The sequence below is a fragment of the Protobothrops mucrosquamatus genome, unplaced genomic scaffold, assembly GCF_001527695.2.
Source record: "Protobothrops mucrosquamatus isolate PMUCROS unplaced genomic scaffold, P.Mucros_1.0 scaffold1, whole genome shotgun sequence".
NCBI classification, from domain to species: domain Eukaryota; kingdom Metazoa; phylum Chordata; class Lepidosauria; order Squamata; family Viperidae; genus Protobothrops; species Protobothrops mucrosquamatus.
The window spans coordinates 2,544,333-2,565,823 of NW_015386388.1; the positions used below are offsets into that span (position 1 = coordinate 2,544,333).

Here is a 21,491-nt window from a genome sequence, read left to right on the forward strand (position 1 = left end):
AGTGAGACCCTTTTCCAGGGGAGTTTTTGGAAGGTTCATTTGATTTCTAAGCTGTTCAGAAATTTTTATACATAAATATTGCCTCTGTGTAGAGAAAAAAAATTAATCTCATTCACTTGTAGTGAGTCTCTGCAGGACAGTATTTCTTTTCCCACTCCAATTGTGTATTCTGGAAGATGGAAAGGCTTGATTTTAAAAAGACTCCTCCAGATTCAGCTATTGAAGTTGACTTCACACATTATGCAGCAACACACTAAGTTTGCCATTTGGTGCACACTGAACAGGACATTGCAGCAACCTAGGTTTCCTGAGAAATAAGCTTGGTTTCCAAAACCCTTGCATTTTCCTTTTCTGAACAAATGCACACGGAAGGTGGGGGTGAGTTTGTGCATGGATATTCATGTGTATATGTATGCATGTGGATGTATGTGTGCATATTTGTGTACATTTTGTGTGTGTGTGTGTGCATGCATGTGTGTGCATGTGTGTCTATGTATGTATGTATACAAGAGCACCCACAAAGAAATGTTCATGCCCTGTGGGTAGACTTTCTGTAACATCTGTGCTACCTGTCAAGAGTACTAGGTATTACATTTGAGGAAGGGGAGCATTTCTCTCCCATGGTCACCATGGAGCCTCTGAAGAACAGCAGCTGCAACAGCAGCTGCAGCAGCAAACATCTAAAAACTGGGGAGGGGTTGTTTCCCAGACTCTTATTCCCAAGACTTGCTTAAATCATCACTGCCTTTACAAAATAACTTTTTATACCATATTAATGTTCATGTTTTGTCACCAACCTTGTAGGTCTGACATTATAAAGAGAATCAAGAGGTAAGCATTTCAACAAGAGCAACAAATGGTCAGATTGAAGTGAAAATAATATATAAAGTGTGTAAATAAAAAAAAAAACATTTAATGCATGGCATCTCTTTGAATTTGTAGCTGAGCTGAGATTTAAATTTAGACTTTGCTGTTCCCAATTTAACTTTTCTGTCCAGGGGATGGGGCAAAATATTTAAGTGTGAACCATTTCCCTTTAGGTGGGAGTAGATATAAGGACTTTCAAAATGTTTTACATTACCTCATCTTTTTGTTTTTACATTCCTAAAACTTAGTTTGAAGTACTGAACTTGAAAATATCCTAAGAGGAGGACATGGGCATTTGTTCATTTGTGCAACTGCTTATCAGTCAACATTTTTATCAGCTGCAAGATACCAAAAGGAATGTTGCAGGAAATAGGATAATAAGAATGAAACCTTAGATACTGGAACACTGCAATCATGTCACCCCTAGTCCTTCTTTTCATTAGATTAGACATTCCCGGTTCATATGTTTTAGCATCCTGCCCCCTAAAAAAAACATATAAATATAAATATAAATATATATATTTATACATCAATGTGTAAAAGAGAATGCTGTAATCACGGGGCTACTGCTTAGTTAGAGGATCTTATCTTTCATGCTTGCCAGTCTTTATTATTTACTTGATAGGTAAATTAGCAAGACAGTAACCAACAACTTCATGATCCTTAAGCTGGACCATAAAATAACCTGTCTCAATAACACCAGCTTGTTGAATTAGGCTTGCAAAATATCTTATGGATGTAAGAAGCATATAACTAGATGAGACCCAAGATTTTTTTTTCTGGCCTGGCATTTATATTCTTTCATCAGCCAATCAGATGCCTCCAGAAGGCCACAAACAGGACATCCTGGGATTCAGACAGGCCCAGGGATCAATGGGCCCACTTTCTCCAGAGAAGGAGATTCTAGTCATACTGTAGTTAAAATATTGTTTATGCTTTGTAGATCTGCAGTATACCTAGCAAATTGTCTATTCCCTGTCCTTTTCATTTTTAATTTAAGTTAGTAAACATAATCCAGTCTTGTGGCACTGAATCCCTTGCATTAACTGGCACCTGTCTGCACCTATTCCATCTGGCTGTTGTAAAGGTAGGAGTTAAGATAAGAGCTTTCATCAGTTCTGCCAAGAGGCCATCTATTTTTGGCTCCTCCTGTTGTTGAACCATTTCTGTTTCCATGCCAGCTGGTCATTATAAGAAAGTCTGCTTAACTTTGTTATTAGAATTTGCTGTTTGCTTCAGCCCTCCCTCTCTCTTCCCCTGCCTTCTTTCTTGGCCCTCTGCAATGTTTGGTATTTGAATTTTAGGCTGTATTTTTGCAGGGAAGGATTGTCTTGCTTTTAAGGATTGGATGTCAGTCAGTATTGTCTTTTTGGTTGAAGAATGTAAAAAATGATTGAAAGAATAAACCAATGCACTGAGTGAAGAAATATCTTTCCTGTGATGCTGTTATTAAGAATCAGCTATTTTTGGAGGGGCTTCCTCCCATTTCTTTCTTTCTTTCAATGTTTTATCTACCTGTATGGTGCTCCCCACAACTTCTTAGTATTTGTTTTAGGTTATTCTTCTGAATGAAAGTCAGTCTAAGCCTCAGAGAATTCTATTCTTGTCCTGCAACTCTTCAACTTGATGGGCTCCTCTTTTCTATCCGCATTTTCCCCCCAGGATTTCTGCCAGACTTTATCCATTTCAGAATTACCTTGGTTCTGAGCATTTCTGCAAACCAATCAAAAGGAATTCTTCCCTTCCAATCAGTATATATAATAAAAAGCAACCAAGAAAGCAGTGGTGAATTGGCATTTTTGTCTGCACGTATCTTCAGAGAAACTAGCCTTCTTTCCTTGAAACAGATCACCTTGTACTTCCGGGCCCAATGTGTTCAGGAGAGATCTGTTGTACAATTTCAGCAGAAGCCACCAGAATAACAACCCAAGCTCTGCTGAACAGAAGGAGCCTTCCCCCACCCCCCTGCTACATACCACTCCCTCCTCCACTTGGGAGGGGGCTCATTTCTAAAGGAGGTTTTGGAAGGGTGGATCAGGTGCCAGCCACATGATTCCAGGGAACATGGTTAATTGTGCCTAGTTTTCAGCTCTCTAGGCATTTAAAGCAGCTAGACCTGGGTGTGTATTTCGTAGGGCATGCCAAAAGAATAGACAGAAAAATGTGGGTAATAACTCTCTTGTGATCCCAAGAACAAAAGGAGGGTTGGCTTCTTCAAGAAGGGATGGAGACAAGAGAAGGAAGGAGGACTAAAAGGGGAAAGAGAACTAAAAGAAGTAAAGAAAGGATTTGCCACAATGGTTTTTGTGGCTTTATTTTGGTGGAAGAAGAAAGTGATAGTGTTTTTAATTTTTGCTTCTAGGCCAAGTCATATGCCACAAATATCAGGTTTTTGAAAAATGCCCCTCTTTCATCCATCAGATTGTATACAGCTGCTGGCTGGCCTTGTTGGAAAATGTCCTCTGGATGGTCATCTTTGCCTAGAGCAGGGGTAGTCAACCTTGGCTCTTTTATGACTCGTGGACTTCAACTCCCAGAATTCCTGAGCCAGCTGGCTCAGGAATTCTGGGAGTTGAAGTCCACGAGTCATAAAAGAGCCAAGGTTGACTACCCCTGGCCTAGAGTATTAAAACTACCACAGCAAAAGAAGGCAGTGAGGGATGGACTGGGCAGCTGATCTGTAAGAACTTCCAGACCATACCTTCCAGCCCTGCTAGGCTACCACTGTGGTCATTGTACTCAGAACAGCCAACCAATGCTGGCTGTGAATCTTGGGATTATGGTCCAGCCTATGCAGAGGGCACTCTCTTGAGAGAGGCTGACCTGGATTGAATGTGTTGGGTTACAAGGGATTGGGTCAAAGAGCACAGGTGCCCCTTCAGGCAATCTTGGCCTAATTCATTTGACCTTTATTTGGGCACTGATTGCAGGCTATAGTCCACGCGTCTAAATGCTGTTTTATTTACACCAAGGAAGGAAAAAGAGAACAAGAAATAATTGGAACAACCTTATCTCCACAGCCTCCCATGTTTATGAAAACAAATAATCAAAATATTATTTTCCATTTGTTTTCAGTTTGCAAAGATTGCTTTAATTGGAGGGAGGAAAGATGACTTTACTGTTAGGGCTGCAGGAAAAAAGAAAGAAAAAGGAAAGAAAAGATAAGGAATAAGAGGGAATTAGAGAGGAGAAAAACATATGAATAAGAGGGAATTAGAGAGGAGAAAAACATATGAGAGGAGTAAATGAGGGAACAAAAAGAATGAAAAAGGGAAAAACAACAAAGTTGAGGTAAGAGGTTAATAGAAAAATAGGTGAAAGGAAGAATGATAAAAAAGGAAAGCAAAAGAAGAGAAGAAAATAAGGAAGGGAGGAAGAGAGGAAGGAAGGAAGGAAGGAAGGAAGGAGACGTGTATGAAGGAAGGAAGGAGAAGTGTATGAAATGTGGCTTAATGGCTTTTGTTTCTTTGCGCTGGCTGGGTGGGTGGGTGGGTGGGTGGGGTGAGAGGCTGCGGACTAGCTGGCTAGTAAAAGTTATCCTTCGTCCCGGCCAGTGAATTTGGCAAGACGCCAAATTCCTGCTTCTTCTTCTCCACCCCAACGACTTTTAGGCTGCCTCCAAAACCTACCCGGGCTTTCGCAGGGGACCCGTCCGCACTGCTTTTCCGACCCTGTCATAGTCGTGGGTCGGTTTGGGTTTGGGCTTGGGCGCTGTGTGTTTAAGCCTTTATCCAAATTAAACTGGTAATAACAGGGGCACGGAGTAATTGATTTTGGCTTCTGCCACCAGGCTTGTCCTTTAACCTTTGCGCAGCAGCCTGCCAAAATCGGGGTTCTGCCAGCTCGGGAGGAAAAAAAGGAGGATTTGCATCCCTAATTAGATCGCGCGTGCGGAGCCGGGTCTGGGAGACCCAGCAGCCCCCTTTCCCAAACCTCAACACTACAAAAGGAAAGCGCACTTTGAAGGGCACTGCTATTCAAAGGAGATCGGGATCTACCCACGTGCAATCCGAAATAGCGATCCCCACCCGCGAAAAACACTTTCTACCCCCCCCCCCTCCCAGGCAAAATCGGCAAGGAAGAGATGTTGGCTTCTCCGACTACTGGGCCCTTTTTATCAAGAGCGCCATCATATATAGCGAACAGATGTCCTGGAATTTCAGTCGCGGTTCTCCCCTCCTTCTCTGCCTTATTCCTCTCTCCTCCCACCCCTTCCCAGTTGACGCGAGCTCCGAATGGCACCAAAATCCCCCTGGACATTAGCTTCATATTTTTGGTTTAAAATATATTTAAAAATTACCCAAATCTACAGCCTGCGACTTGAGCTGGCAAAAAAAGCGAGCTTGGCAAGCTGCGGTTCCTAGCCTCGCTCCCTTTTCTTTCTCTTCTGCGGTCCACTTTAAGGGGAGGTATGCTCAGAGACGCCTTCCCCGGGGAGGCTGGCTAGTGTGGGGGCCTAACTTAAAGGAAGAAGCCTGCTCCTGGCCATTAGATAAAGAAATTGTGCTGCCCAGCAAAAGAAAGAACGGGAAAGGCGCGCCGTTTCGTGACATTCTCGCCTCGAATAGAGGCGGCTCGACTCAACTCGGGCGAGTTGGGAATGGCAGCCGCACTCCGGCTTGATTTTTCTCCTCGCATCAGTCTTCCTATCTGCCCCTCTTGGAGGCTGGTTGCCCAGGGAAAAAAGCGTCCGACCCAGAATTTAGACCTAGAAATCGCCCTCGGAGGTGGGAGGGTGAGTGGGCCGGTGGTACAGATCCTGCAAAGTCCAAGAGCGCTCTCCCGCCCACTCTCTGCTCTCTTCAGAGCTTGAGCCTAAAGGGCCGAACCCTGAGTGTGGCGTTGTCCCGGACGTTGTTACCCGACTAAAGGTCCCAAATTCCTGGGGAGGCGAAGCTCTCGCGAGCCAGCCTCACGGTGTCCGTTTCGTGGCACCCCAGGCAAGAAAACTTCCTTTTAAATCCAGCAAATGGGTAAATTGAGTAACCGGGCTGGCTAGCTAACACTGTGTGAACCCAACCCGTGTTTATGGACTCCGTTCAGCTGGTTTCAGTCGCAAGAAAAGGGGCGTTAAGATTTTAGCCTTTTTAGCATTTCGTTGCGACTTTTCGTTGTTCTTTTCTTTCAAGAAACCGCCCCAAGAGCTGAAACCTATTTCTCTGGCGAGGGGAAGAGAGGAAGCCTCGCTATTCTTCCCGCTTAAGCGGGTCCTTCTTCCTTCCATATGGGCCGGAGGCAGTAAAGAAACTGAATAGGCCAAAGGGTGGTGTTTATTTTCCAGTAGGTCCCCCGATTGGTGTGGTGTGTGAGAACACAAAAACCTGCCTGGCAGTTCGGCATTCCGAAGTACCAGGCATTTGTTCCACGTTTTCTGCCAACCTTCATTGGCCGTTTTTTTGATCCCCCTGCAGTTCGCAGACACAGATGTCCCTACTTTAACTCTTTCTGTGGGAATATGTCAGACTAAAAAGTGTGCGCGCATGTGTGAAAATACATGTAATCCAGTTTAGGATTTGGGGCATCATTTCCACCCGTTCTGCATAGCCTGGCAAAAAATTCTCGTCTTCTCTCAGCTGCTTTTCTTTCAAATGTCAATCAAGAAATCCGTCCAGGCTTCAGTACAACGGCCCTCTTGTAGCAGTCCCCCCTCCCCGCCATTCTTTAAGATCTTTCTTGAAAGGCCTTCCCCACTGTGTAAGGCATCTGCTTCTGGACACACACACACACACACACACACACACACACACACACACTTTTGTGAATTAGATTTCCCAAAAGAAGAGAGTATAAATTAATTTCAGACAAGTTGAGTGGACTGCTTTTCTATTTATAATACAGACTGGTGCACTTGGGATCATCATTACAGATTAATAAATTATCGATCATTTAGTTTTGAATTCCATTCGTGAATGCCAGTCAGGCTGCTTTGTGCACCTATTCCGCCACAGGTATCCTAAATTCTCGGATTTTCGACAAACTCTTTCTTTTCAACAAATTGGAATCTTTCTTACAGTGCCCCAACTTACAGCTGCTTGGGTGTCGGGCGGTTGTCTATTTTTCTTCCTCCACACATTCGGCCGTGAGGAGACCCTCCTGATCCTAGGTCAGCCTCTGAGCCTTTCTGACATAGGGCGTTTGGCTCCGATTGCAGTTCCGGGTTGACCAGAGCCTGTCACTTTCCCCGGACCCCTTGATCCGTTTCAAGAAGTCCAGAGCTCTTTTGGCCTGCTATGCGGGCGGGATGAGGGGGGGAGGGAGGCGGGATGGCTGGAGAAAAAAGAAAAGGCAGGATAAATCGGAGCCGCGGGAAAGAAGAGAATCAGAAGAGGCCAGGCTGGAAAGGGAAAGCCAGGGAACTGATGGGTCGAAGGATCAGAAGGAGGCAAAATGTATATCCAGGGGCTGAAAACGACACGGCGAGCAGATCTTTTGGGCGAGCTGGAAAAGGCCACAATTAGGTCACTTCAGAGAGTAAAGATAGGCAAAAAAGACGTGGAAGAATGTCAAGACGGCCATGGGATTGTTTTATAGTGTGTAATTTATTTCTTACATCTTTCACCCATGAAATACATCAGTAGAGACGAACTGTTTAATCCCCCCCCCTCAAACCCCCCAGCTACATCGCAAGTGCCTTTTCTCCGCTTTTCCTATTCCACCGCATTCTTTTTAAAAAGAATATCTGTAATTCTGGCAGAAATCTGTCTTTAATTTAGCTGTCCATATAAAAATCTACACTGTATAATAGTGAACAGATGCCACGAAATCTAAACTGAAGCAAGGTCTCCCCCTCCCCCTCCCCCTCCTCTTTGCCCACCCTTCTGCTTAACCTGGCATTCACCCGGCCACTGGGCAGAGACAGAGCCACGGGGCCGTTTGGCATGGATCTTGATGTTTGTAGTCGCTCGCTCTCTCGCCTGCTCTCCCTCCCCATTTTCCCGGATTTGGAAACAATAATAAGTACAATTTAAAAAAAAAAAGGAAAACACCCCCTCACTTTAGCGCAGGGGAATGGGGGAAGTTGCAGTTAAGAACCAAGGGGGGCAGTTCATCTCTCACCCCCCCACCCCCACCCCAGTTTGTTAGGAGAAATTATTTTTAAGCTCCAGTTGTGTGCGCAGTAAAGAAGGTGGGTTCCAAGGCTATATATGTAGGGAATGGAGGGCGGCGAGAGCTCGCCTCGTACAATGACCTGCTTTATTACTACTAATAAAAGAAGATTTTCTGGATCCTAATTTGAACTTCTTTCCAAAGAGAGGCGGGTGAGAAGCAGAGATCATTTCCCATCTTTCCTCCGTAGATCCTGAGCGAGCAGAGGCAGTGAGCGCCCGTGATGCTGGGCTCTGGCCCTGGCTTCGCCTTTTCGCCGGAAGGTGTAGGTGTGTTCTAGCGCACCCGACCCACACAGCTCTTTTCTAGAGCGGGTTAGTTCTCCTCTCAGTCTCTTCCACCCCTGCGATTGCTGTGAAGGGCTCCTCATCACTTGGGAAGGACTCCACGAATGGCTCCCTGGACCTCTTCAGACGGACCAGCCAAAACCTTTCGGGTTATAGTTGGAATGTGTGCCTGGTCTCTCCCCCCCATAAACCGCTTTATCTTCAAAGAAAATAGGGGAGCCCGCGTGGCCACAAATGATGAGGGGCATTCTCAATCAGAATTGGGGGTTAGTTGAAGGATGTTTTGGGGGGAAACTCCACCTCCCAAAAATACCCGATGAAATCATCCTCTGCCCCTTCCCAAAACCTCTCCCAAATGGCAGCTTGCCTGACCGCCATCTTTGCATTTTATGGATAAGGTGTATGTATGGATGATTTCTCTTTCCCCCCCCCCCGCCCCGCTCCCGCTGCCCAGATCCGGGAGGTTCTCGCCGCCTGCCCTCCCAGACGAGGGTCCTTGAGTATTCTTGGGCAGGCTTGTGCCCGCTGCCTTCTCCTTTAAAAGAGAGGCCTTCCCCTTTAAAAGCGTTCTGGAGTGAACAGATGTCCGACCCTCCGCTGTAGCAAACGAACCACTTCCCTTCAGTGGCCCTTGGCTGGCAGTTGGCACGGGCAACAGCCTGGCATCTAACTCCCTACAGAGAGCCTCTCTTTTACTACTGCGGAAATCGGGAAGTTGGCGCTGCCAACCAGAAAGATGCCAGCTAAGCTAGCTAGCTAGAGATAGGGGTCCAGCAGCAGCAGCAGCAGAGTTCCTGCCCTCGCGCAGACGGAGGAAATCCGCTCAGTGCAAAGGGGAAACCCAGAAATAAAAGCCCTGCTCTAATTTGGAGAAACCGGCAAGGCTGGGGAGGAAAAAAAATGCTGGAATATTTCATAACACTAAAAAAAAAAATGCTTTCAAGACACATCTACCTGCCCATTTAGATGCCGAAATAGTTGTGCTTTCCTTCTGGCTTTTTCTCCACCTGCCCATCAGCAAAACTTTCTAAGATACTGAGTTATTTGCAGTAAATATGTATGTATCTATGTATTTTGGCATCTGACCCTCCAAAGTTACCAAACTTACAGTAGGTAAAGTTCAGTTAGATTTCATATTTATTGCCCTGCGTCTCACTCTCACTCACTCACTCGCTCACTCACTCAGGACTTGAAATAGGACACCCATCTTAGTTCCTCCCGATTTGACTCTCTGATCCGAGGCTCATTTAGAGAACCTGGGCCAGAAATTCTCTGAAAATCATTCTTCCGCTTCCCTTGGTGGGTTTCATTCTTCGTTTGGGAGACTTAAGATTGTACTGTACGTCGTATTTCGGCGAGCCCAGGCTCTTATTTGGGGGTTTGAAAGTGGGTGAGATTTAGCTGTCCCCTTTTGGAGGAGAAAGGGGGCGAAGGGCTAATGGGATGGTGAAAAAGGTCTGGGAACACACAGATGGGGACGGCCGTACTATATAGGGAGGTCAATGGTTTGAAGAAAGCGCTTGGCGCGGTGGCATTCACTTTAGGAGAAGGGTCGGGGCAGGAAAGCGGCGTTGGGCGCCGCTTCTTCCCTGTTTTGAAAAGCACTAAGGCGCGGGTGATTCCTCACGGTCATTGGGATTTCAGATTACCGGAGGAAATACTCCGGTAGGCTCCGGAATTGAAGCTTTGATTTCTCTTATCAAAAATGCACAAGCAAAAATTCTTCCGAAACAGCCGTGGCTCAAAAATAAAGAACTTTACCGCTTTTTAGGAGACTTTTTTTTTACATTGCCGCGGCGTTTTTTACTGCTGAGATTCATAATAACTACCTGAGAGTAAGTCCCATTGAACTTCTCAGGACTTAACTTCTGACTAGGGAGGTTATATGTCAACTTTTAAACATACGCGGAACTTTCCCACCATTTCTTGATGCAACAAACCTCTCTTCTCAGTATCTGTTCTTTCTTTCTTTCTTTCTTTCTTTCTTTCTTTCTTTCTTTCTTTCTTTCTTTCTTTCTTTCTTTCTTTCTTTCTTTCTTTCTTTCTTTCTTTCTTTCTTTCTTTCTTTCTTCCTTCCTTCCTTCCTTCCTTCCTTCCTTCCGATACCGGTAGGGGTGTGCGATATATGTTCACAATTGCGTAGACCATTCCCAAACATCCATTCATTTAACTTTACAAAAAACCAACTAGAGTAGCTCTTCGAAGATCTTCACCGGATGTATTTGAGCCTCTGCCCTTGCGCGTGCAGATAAAAATACGTTGCTTTGATAAAAACGATGATAATCATTATTCTAATTTCTTTCCTCAAGCTTGAGGAGTCAGAGTTGGGTTCAAGATGGTCTACTATTCTAGATGAATCTCTAGTGCCCAGCCCGGTGCTCTCCAGACCTGCTATGACTAGGCTGGTTATAAATTCTGAGCATTGTAGTTCCAAATTATCCAGTTGAGAAGGACACCCTGTTGGAGAAGATGCCCTGGGAAGCTCAGGGCAGAGCTGAGGAGCATTTGAGAAACATTTAGCCACTTACTCAATGCTGCTGTAATTTCTCTCTATGTGTACATTTTTCAGGGGGGGGGGTGTTGTCCGTTGCAATGAAGAGTATGTATGAAGCAAAGACAATGGATCAGGGCTTTCTTTTTTGGTCAATAAGCATCAGCCAGCATTAAGGAAGGAGGTGCTACTTTGAAGAAGACAGAGGTTGGCAGAATAATCCTTTCAGCCAGTGTATTCTTGGAGACCTTGTCACCTAGTTCAGACATTCAGATGAGACTCTTTCAAACCTGAATAATTTTGAGTGGTTGCCTTCTCTCTTCTGGCTGCCAAAGAAAAACAGAATTGTTATGGGAGTACATCTTCGCAAATCAAATCCTTCACTTAGCACCTGAATTTTAATGGTGGCGCATCTTATAGAGAAATCAAGTGATGGACAAGCATGTGTGAACCAGCTGAGAACAATGAGCAGTTAGATAGCACATGTGTGAACTAGCCTATTGATAAAGCGTCTGCCCTATCTTCCTTGACCAGCTGTGTCCGGCTGTTCTATTCCTAAAATAGAGACATGTATGTCTATGCCAAATGTATAGAAATACACTTCCATATGCATTATTGCCAATGCATATCACACGTGGTAGATTGAAAGCTTTGAATAGTTGGAGAGATAGGAAAGCTTTTGTATAAGGTCTGTAATTAAGTTTCTCTGTAGCTGCAATATTTTAAAGAATAAAATAACCGTAAATGATAAAGCCTCTGGGTTTTCCTAAACAACAATTTTGCTTGCTGGATGTCTTCCTTCCTTTTGAAAAAAATCAAAATAAAATAAAATGGGATTTTGAAGATTGCTGTAATGATGTAGATAAATGCTGTAGACCATTTGAGAATGCAAGTAAGCAAATGGAAATGAAGCCATACCTGTTTCTGAATATTTATCTCCATAAATTTTTTGAAACGTACATATGAGTATATATGTATGCTCATGATGTTAGTGTGCAAGCACTTTCTTCAAAAAAGAAAGAGCTAATAACAATTATTTCTCAGTGTGTATATGTATGCATGCAAGGAGACTGAAGTTCCTTGGCATCCTCAACCATTTATTACTACTACCTATTTATTTTATCAATATGTGCTTGCCCAAGAGACATCCAAGCTGATTGTTGAATTGATCTGTTCAAAAATGTGGATGCTTATAGGGCTGAAATTGTTTGTAGTTGAATTTGCAACTGGAGAAGTTATGGTAAGTGTATGTGCATTTGTAGTATACTTTTCTTCCAAGGTATTCAGGCTTCTAGAAAAGTTCCCAAACCCCCCACATACACAAACAAAACATGGTAGATGTGTAGATAACTCAAGGTAGGAGAAAAGGAAGATCAAGAAGGTTGACAATTTAGAACCACAACTTCTGATCTCAGGCTCTTGTTTTAAATCAGGTGAAAAAACCACTTGCATGGTTGTAGCATACAAATTACATTCTCCAAGAAAGTTGCAACCCTCTTGCCTAGATGGCAGAGAAAAACCTGTGTCCTGGTTAAGCAGAGGGGGAACGTGTGCAGCTGATTTAAATAGAAAAGAAAGTCCTTTAAATAGAAAAGAAAAAAGGTCGGAGCTGATTTAGGTTTTAATCAGCCTAAAAGCAATTCAGATAGAGTAACAGTGTACAGTGATTTTCCCTGGCATCCCCGCCCTGGAATGCTCAGCCACCAATAGAAAGGAAGGAAAGGCTGACCTGTGAGGGCAAACCAGTGGTTCCCTTGCTTCAGTGGTGCAATGTACGATGGGGCAGGAAGGACTGCAAAAAAATGTGCAAGTGCGGGGAGGGGGGGGATGCAGGAGGAAGGCAATGGAGATGGAGGGTTTTCTGAAACTTGAGCAAATGTGATGGTATGTGCACCTGGAAAGGGAATGTGGGGGGGAGGGGGATTCTGGCAAGAGCACTATGGTTTCCCAAGGAGGAGGTAGGGTATTCCAGAGAGATTCCAAATTAAGAGACTGTGCAATACAGAGCTGGGCAGGAGAGGGAAGAAGACATCCTAGAATATCTCAGGGTATACCTATTAGGTTAGAAGGTTATATACTTTTAGTCTGACCCTCCGTCTTTACTCAGTTTGTTAATTAAATCATTTTTTATTAGAGAAAGAGGAAAGGCACTTACATATAAATAGAGATGAAGAAAAAGAGGAGGAAGAGGAAGAAGAGAAGAAAATGAATGAAAATGAAGAAGGGGAGGGTGGGAAAAGGAAGAATATCTACCTACCTACCTACCTACCTACCTACCTACCTACCTACCTATCTATCTATCTATCTATCTATCTATCTATCTATCTATCTATCTATCTATCTATCTATCTATCTATCTATCTATTTCCTTACAGTGAAGACATCCAAGACATCTTCCTTCTGCTGTTTTCTCCTCAGCAACCACCTTGTGAGGTGAGATAGGCTGACTTTCATGGCTAAGGTGGGACAATCTCCTGCTGTCTAGCCAGGTGCTTTAACCACTAGGACAAACTAGCTCTGAAGGGTGGTGGTGGAAGGGAGAGATATAAGGAAAAATGTAGCCAACGAAACTTCTCAGACAGAAGTTACTAAAAAGCTTAAGAGCTTAAGGTTTCTAGTGCATATTTATTAATTATATTTATTCTTTTATCCTCAAAAGGAGGGAAGAAAAGGAAAGAAAGTGTGTGTGTGTGTTTGTGTGTTTGTATACGTGTACATGTCATAAATAGAGAATTACTTACAACTGCCCATTTCCCCATTGCCTTTCCAAAGACAGGTGAGCAAATACCCCCTATCAGCAGGAGACAGAAATATCTGACCTGCTCTGTGGAACCCAAGGAAATATACAGCATTGTCAAGGTTTGTTTGTTTTTTTAAACAAAGCTTCCCTCCTATGGCATCTTCAGCTCCCTTAAGAGGATAGTCCTGCAAACAGTGGAGATCACGGGGCAGGCAAGATAGTCTTTATTCAGACTATTCAGTTTTTATATCAGAGCTCCGTGAGATAAACTAGGCTTTGAGTGGGTTAGGGCTGGGTTGTCTAAAGAAGGGCGAATCTTTGGAGTGAGTGAGTGTTGTCCCTGTACGATTAATCTGATTTCTGTCTTCCCCCATTTCAAACAACTGTTTCATAAGATACTCACTGATAACTGGCCAGGATCCTGCGGAAACCCACCAGAAGTAAAACATAGGTGCTTGTCTCTGTTAGAATTTTTATTGGGACATAACTCTTGCCTGCTGGTCTAACTTTTGGCTCTGTGGGCAAAATCTCTCCTATCTCTATATGCAGCTTTTGAATATCAGATAAGAATGCTAACCAGCTCCAAGAATTCCTGAGAGAGAGAAATGCGCTCTTATAGATCAAGGGCAGTTTTCCCAGAGCTTTTGGTTTAGCACCCTACACACTTGGGACAGCTCCTTATTGGATTACAGTAGCTTCCTTAATAAATGAAAAAGAAACCTTATGGACGGTCAAAGATTTATTATTTATCAATGTTTAGTTGCCAGATATGATTTGCTTGCTTGGAAAGATAACACATCATTTGCACTTGTCCTTGAATTTCTCTTTACTTAAATGACCACAAAGAAAGTAGGATAGAGCGGGTGTGGCTGGCTATGTGTTATGGGTGTTTGTGTGTGAGAGAAGAAACAGAGAGGGAAGTGATACATGCTTTGTGTTTGTGGTGTGTGTGGGTCCATGCGCGCGCGTGCATGCCTGTGTGTGTGCACACAGGGAGGGGGATACAGGGAAAATGCCATCTGTCCAGGAGGAGGAAACTGCATTAGTCTTTATAAAATGAGAAGTAGGCTTCCTCCCCACTCCAGTGCACACAAAAAGTATACTTTAGGTGTTCAGAAAGAGACAAAGATAGTGAAGAAATGTGAATATATTTTAAGCAGTTCTTATGAACACCTGTTATCAAACTATTTGATAATAAGTCTTCAGAAGGGCTGCTTAAAACATATTTGAATTTGTCACTATCTTTGTCTCTTTCTGAACACATAAAACACACTTTTATTTGTTATTTTAATGTCTTGAGTCACCTTGGGAATCAGAGGTTGTCTAAGTCCTTCTTCGGAAACATGTTTGGCCATAATGAAAGAATTATATCTTTTGCCCATATATACACTTAGCATTATTTCTTTGAAGTAAGCTAATACTGAGGGAATCAAATCAACATCTATTATTTATTAATTGTCTTCTTAAGATGCTGCTTCAATTCACTGAATAAGATCATAGCTGGCTTGCATCAAAAATGTTAGGAATCATTTCAGGAAAAAGTAGCAAATTAATGTTTAAAACACACCACTGTATTTCAGAATTTTACACACACACACACACGCACATGCACGCACACACACGCGCACACACACCTCTTTTTAACCAACCATGTACCTTTTTTAAAATCTGAAATTCACAGCTAAACTTTGTCCCATGTTAGAGTGGTGAGAAAGTCTGCAATTCATAACCTTTTTGCCTTTTGATCTGTATTATTTGTTTAAAAGGAGCTGTAATTTTCTCTCTCTTTAAAATGCAGAATACCCTGCCATAAACTAAATTAGACAGGATTAAGATGGATGGATATATCATAGACAGACAGACAGACAGACAGATAATAAACTAGTCCTTACTTAAAATAAGACTTTGAGATTTTTTTGTTTAGCATATCATTTGACGTAAATATTTATTCATCTTAAGGAAACTGAACAGAAACACACAAAAAAGCACTTCTGGTGTCCCATAGACATTTCATATTGTCTACAACTGTTTCTTCCTCTCCCTCTCTCTCTCTCTCTGTTAGTTTTCTTTTTCTGTAAAATGTTGTTGATTTTTGTTGTTTTATTTTAAAAACTTTGTTCAGAAATGTAAGTTCTTTGAATTTTAAAAATGCTGGTATGTCTAAAGGTGATGGAGGTCATATTAAAAGAAGGGGAAAACTAGAGGTATTTTTTCATCCTCCTTTTGCTCAAATAAAGTCATCAGATGAACAAAAAAACAAAATAGTACTGTATTGGGGGAAAATATACTCTTCTGAGTCCTTAGAAGTTACTGTTTTTTCGTTTTTTTATAGAGAGATTTATATACTAGTGTATCATTACATAAACATATGCTTCCCTCCCCAAACCCATCACAGAAAGAAAGAATGTAAGTTACTATTAAGGGGGGGCGGAATAAGCCAACAGAAATATTAAGCATAATAGTATTCTCTTCACATCACCTTTAAAAGTTGCATATTTGCGTTTCCCCAACCTATCCATGCATAACAAAACATTTTGCCATTTCATAAAAATCTCCCCCCCCCACATTTTTCTTTAACATTTTTAAAACAGGTAAAAAAAAAAACAGCATGACACACAAATTTTGGAAAATAAGTTACGTGGGGTTACAAGGGTGGTTCAAAAAGTCAGTGATTGTTAAATATCAGGGAAACTTTCCACAGTCCGTTTCCCCCAAATCAAAAAGTGCACAATTTTAAATCTCAGCGAGTTTGTTGGTCCATATTTCTAATATTTCATATGGATTCTTTTTGTTGTTTTTCTTTCTTTCCTCTTTCCCTTTCTTTTGTTTCTTTTTCTAGTTTCAATACCTACTTGCATAGATAGAGATAGAATATATTTTTCATCTGTTTGCCCGTTTATTGCTTTTTCAAGTTCTCACTGCATTGAAAGTTTGATTTAAAGTTTGCAAATATGTTAATACCTTAATTTGTGCAAGCTGAGACATATTTACACTGAAGTAAGCCCCATTAAGCTTAATAAGACTATCTCCCAGATAAATATGTAAAGGATTGCAAATGGCATAGGTACCTTTTTCGGGGAATTTTTGATTCAGCTACTGGGAGGATGGAAATATTCCTCCCATCACCTGCCCTTTACAAACTGTTTTGTTCTAAAGCCATATTGAACTTTAGGAAAATTTCAGTTAATCCATAAGGCATAATTTAGCATAGGCAATCCATTAGGATGGGATAAAACTTTGATACTCCCTTCCTCTTTAATTTTGAAAAATGTAATAGTCTCTCCTAATAATCTGGATCTAATAATCTTGGTCTTGTTTTCGGATGGGCAAAATCTCAACTAAACAGTCTATTAGCTATAGAGTCCTTTCGTTTGTTTTTAAATATAAAATTATGCTAGCATATATATATTGCACCAGATTTTTTTTTCATAGTACTTAGTGGGGGCAGGGAAGTCGCAGATTCTATTTATAATCTGATTCCCAATCGGGGTTGGAGTACCGCGGAAACCAAGGTGCGAAAAAAAAACTCCACCGACTTTCCATTTAAATCGAAGCCAGCGGCTGAAAATCAAATGCGACCCGTTGAATTCAACGGGATTGGGAAGGATTGAAACCCGCTGCCTCAGCTCAAGAGGCTGTTGGATCAGGTTACCCCCCCCCCTCCAGCTTCAAAACAAGAACGTCCGGCTCAATTAGTTCACGAATAGGAATGATTATTATTTTATCCTCCCGCCCTTCGATATTTTGTTAATATGTTACGAGAAAAGTGGTTCACAGTTTAAAAAAAATTGCAGCCCTCGGGACCAAGTACAGGGGAATATCAGAGAAGGCCGAGGAACTATTTATCTCTCTCTCTCTTCCCCCCCTCCCGTCCTCTCTCATTCTCTCTTTCTGTTTAGTTTTTAATCACCCAAATACCCCCTCCCTTTCCCAGTCCAATAAACTGGAAATCTACAAGTGGTCACGGTTACCCGTGGAACCGGTAGGAGAACGCGACGCCCAAGGCGCCTCTGGGAACAGGGGGAAAGGGACTAGTTATGGAAAAAAGCATTGAGCTCCTCGTACATCGGACCTCGGTCGTGATGGAGGTGCATGTCGTAAGGCAAAACATTCTCAGAGTGGACGCCACTGCGCATTCCCGAAGATCCGAACACTAAATTGTGCCCGGAAGGGCGAGAACTGGGGAGGGCGGAGTAATGCATAGAATAATGGTAATTTTTCTCGTGGTCGGGGGAAGAATCCTGCTTGAGGGAAAAATTCCCATTCACGCACAAAGGAGGGCTCAGAGGCCCATCGTATTCCGAGCTATTGTAATCTGGCGAGGCATTCCCATAGAGGGACTCGTAGGTGGCGCAGTAAGCATGCGTCCGCAAGGCGTGGGAGCTAGCCATGGTGCTGGAAGCGCACTGCGCGCTGGAGATCCGCGAGCACTGGTAGGTATAGGGATGCATGGCAAAGGTGGAGTTGGGCCCGTGGTATCTCCCCGCCTCCTGGCCTTGCTCAGTAAGGAAATTCCTTGAGTTGAGCTGGAGGCAGCCGGCCACTAAGTTAGTGGTCGGCTGGGACAAACCTTTGCACAAAGTCTGCACATAGGAGACCAGGTCTGGCCTCTTGCCCGAGCGCAGGATCTCCGACAGGGCCCAGATGTAATTCTTGGCCAAGCGCAAGGTTTCGATCTTGGACAATTTCTGCGTTTTGGAGTAACAAGGCACGACCTTGCGGAGATTGTCCAAGGCGGCGTTAAGGTCGTGCATCCGATTGCGTTCCCGGGCGTTGGCCTTTTGGCGTCGCAGCTTGGAGCGCTCCAGCCTAGCCTTGGTCATTTTCCTTTTTTTGGGGCCTCGTTTCTTAGGCCGATCGCCTTCCGCTTCCTCGATGCCTTCCTCCTCCTCCTCCTCCTCCTCTTCATCGGCACCCAGGTCGTTCTCCTCTTTTACCTCCGAGTCGTTCGGGTCCTCCTGAAGAGGGCAGCTTTTGCTTTTCCGCTCCTCTTTGTCGCTCGAATCATCCTCTTCACAATCGTCCGCCCAGCTGGAGAATTTCTGAACTTCTGGGATCAAGCTGGGTTCGCTGAAGAGACGCGTCAACATGGTGGCTGGAGGGGTGACGGGGGCGGGGAAGAAAGGAGGGAGGAGAAAGGCGCACGGATTGAGCCGGCCAGAAAGAAGGGAAGAATGGCAACGAGAAATAGTCACACAAGTTGGTCTTAACATCCACCACTTAACACCCACCAATCAATTACCCTGGACCCCTGGAAGATTATCTCAACCCACGGATAGTTGGTCGCTCAGCCTTTTCCAGCCAATTGCTGGGAAAGCTGTCAGCTCCTCTCCTAAACAGATTTCAAGCTTTCTGGCCAAGATGTAGAGGGCCCTCCCTTCACCCAATCTTTGCTGCCAGCCTGGTCGCCCGATCCTTAAAGTGATTTGGAAGGAGAGGGAGGGAGGGAGGGAGGGGCAGAGAGAGAGGGAGGGAGGGGAGAGAGAGAGAGAGAGAGAGAGAGAGAGAGAGAGAGAGAGAGAGAGAGAGAGAGAGAGAGAGAGAGAGAAGGCTGTCTTCAGACATCCACCTCTTGCTCAAATCTCAACCTGTTTCCAGCTGAAATGGAGTTATGGTATTATTATGGTCTGATTTCAAACTATAAGTTGATTATCATTACCCTTCTGCAGTTGATTCTCTCTGTCTCTCTCTCATACACACACACACACACACACACACACACACACACACAGAGAGAGAGAGAGAGAGAGAGAGACAGAGAGAGACAGAGAGAGAGAGAGAGAGAGAGACAGAGACAGAGACAGAGGCATAGACACAGAGAGAGAGTTTCCTTAACAAACCGCAGCTTTTTCTGCAAAAGCTTGTGCCTAATGCCTTCCTTGTTATCCAGGTCTCTCGCCTAACCTCTATGTGTATGTGCACGCGCGTGTGCGCGTGTGTTGGTGTGTATGTGGGAATCCCACCCTTCAAATCACAGGATGGAACTATTCTAAAGCTTGTCTAAACCTCTTTAGTGAACTGCCTCCTGAACCTGCCTATCCTCCGTCTGACCCGAACAGCATTACCATTGCATAATGGCAGCCAGCCTTAGTTACTCCCTCCACGTTTCATTTTTTTAAAAACATTGTACATATGCACAATACTTTATATACACACCCTTCTCACATGCATACAAAGACAGAACCTGGGGTGGGGGAGAGGGCAGAAAGATTTGTTTAGAACTTGCCTGAAATTGGGTTTTCCCCCATTCTTTCCCTAAAAACAATGGACTCATTTAAAAAGTGTGTTTATTATTAATTGATGTCTACATTGCTTTCCCGCTTAATTAGTGCAAAGCTGAGCTTGATATCTCTTATCCCTCTTCATTACAAACGATCCCTTTCCTTTTATTGTATCGAAAAACAATGGATTTTTCTCCATTTTTTACGGGAACTCAGAGCCACATTATTCAGCCTCGCTCCCCTCTTTTGATTAATTTACCAGATTTAATGGAATTAAAAATCATTAAACCCATCTCATCTGCATCCCGGCATGTTAGAGCACAAGACTGCTGCTCTCGCTTGCACAGCCTTCAGACGGGGATCTCGGGAATGCCCAGTTAAACCTAGAACTTTTCTCTCCAATTTCTGCCTCCTTCTCCGCTTAGAAAACCGGATCTTTTGCCTTAGCTTTTCCTGGGTCCTTTCCTTTCCAAGAAGAATTAAAACAAGCATTACATTTCTGAAGGTAGACACTTCGCAGCGCTGAAACCCCACCGACCCCGCAATCTTCACACCGCGTCCCTCCCTTGCTTGCCAAAATCCGGATAACTTCTCCGTCGTGCCCCGGTTTTTTGTTTCCCTCTCCCCCCCGTTGGTTTTCCCGTCCGAGGGTTCTTTCCGTGCTCCCTGGGAGGAGGAGGAGAAAGGGTTCAAATGTTCCTTCTCTGTCTATGGCATCGTCCCCATTCTCATCCTCCTTCTCAGGGCGACCCTCGAGATTGTGGCATCTCGGCAGGTTTTCCTTTCCCGATCCATCCCTCCTCCTCCTCCTCCTCCTCCTCCTCCTCCTCCCCTCCATCCCCCCTATCCCCCGCACATCCAGACCTGAGACCATTTTCCTGGGAGAAGATTGAGCTGCCGAAAGAACTGATGGGTCCATGTGCCAGTTTTGTGCGCGAGTGTTTGCAGTCATTTTATGTTGCCTTTGGAGCGGGGAAGCAACGAGGGGGGGGAGAGAGAGGGAGAGAGAGACAGAGAGACCGAGAGACCTCCACGAACCAAACCCCGGCGCAGATAAACCCCGAAGCTAGAATAAATCGCTTGCAAGATGAGATTAGAAAAGATAGGGAGCCTTTCGCACCCGTAATTGCTGGAGATCTGATTCCACGGTAGGTAGGTAGGTAGGTATGTACAAGTGTTTGTATGTGTGTGTGCATTTCTCCCCCACATCTTTTAAAATATATAATGTTATTACCAAATTGTTTGCTTTTGCTTTTTTTCCCCCAAGTGGTTTTGTATGGATAGATAACCTTCCTTCTTATACAAAACCGGCCTTTTTTACATCAGAGGTTTTATAATCTAGACATACATCTTACGCAGAGATAGCTTTCCCACCTCTTCCCCCCATCCCACTCCCACCCTGCATTTCATGCATCCCTCTTCAAAGACACAAATCGATTAGGTTGTGCAAACGTCGGGGGAGAAAAGAGAAAGATAAGAACTCGAGGGGGGGATTTAAAAAGTGGCCAGAGTGGCAACCCAGTATTTAAGTTTCTAGCCCCCCTTCCTTACATAACTTACCTCCAAAGCTGAAATGAGGAGTCCTCAAGTCCTCGGACCCCGCATCTTTTGGGAGTACGGAGGGAAAAAAATGGGGGGAGGAAAGGGGGGAAAAGACTCCTTGAGGTCCACCCCGTCTCCTTCACTGTCTTATCCAAAAGGAGGAGGGAAGTGGCACGCTTCGAGCAGGCAGAGGGGTACCAACTCTGATGCCAGACCATATGGCTGGCACGTCATCC

The 21,491-nt window shown here is 43.9% G+C and overlaps 1 protein-coding gene across 1 annotated transcript; it reads right to left on the reverse strand.

Annotated features, from left to right (window-relative positions):
* Positions 1-17,523: 17,523 nt before the first annotated feature.
* Positions 17,524-18,582, reverse strand: NEUROD2 (neuronal differentiation 2). Its single transcript, XM_015832311.1, has one exon. It carries the CDS (start codon positions 18,580-18,582, stop codon positions 17,524-17,526), a length of 1,059 nt encoding a protein of 352 aa, XP_015687797.1.
* Positions 18,583-21,491: the final 2,909 nt, after the last annotated feature.

Coding starts and splice junctions, on each gene's coding strand:
- NEUROD2 (XM_015832311.1), bottom strand. CDS start 18,582: ATGTTGACGCGTCTCTTCAGCGAACCCAGCTTGATCCCAGAAGTTCAG.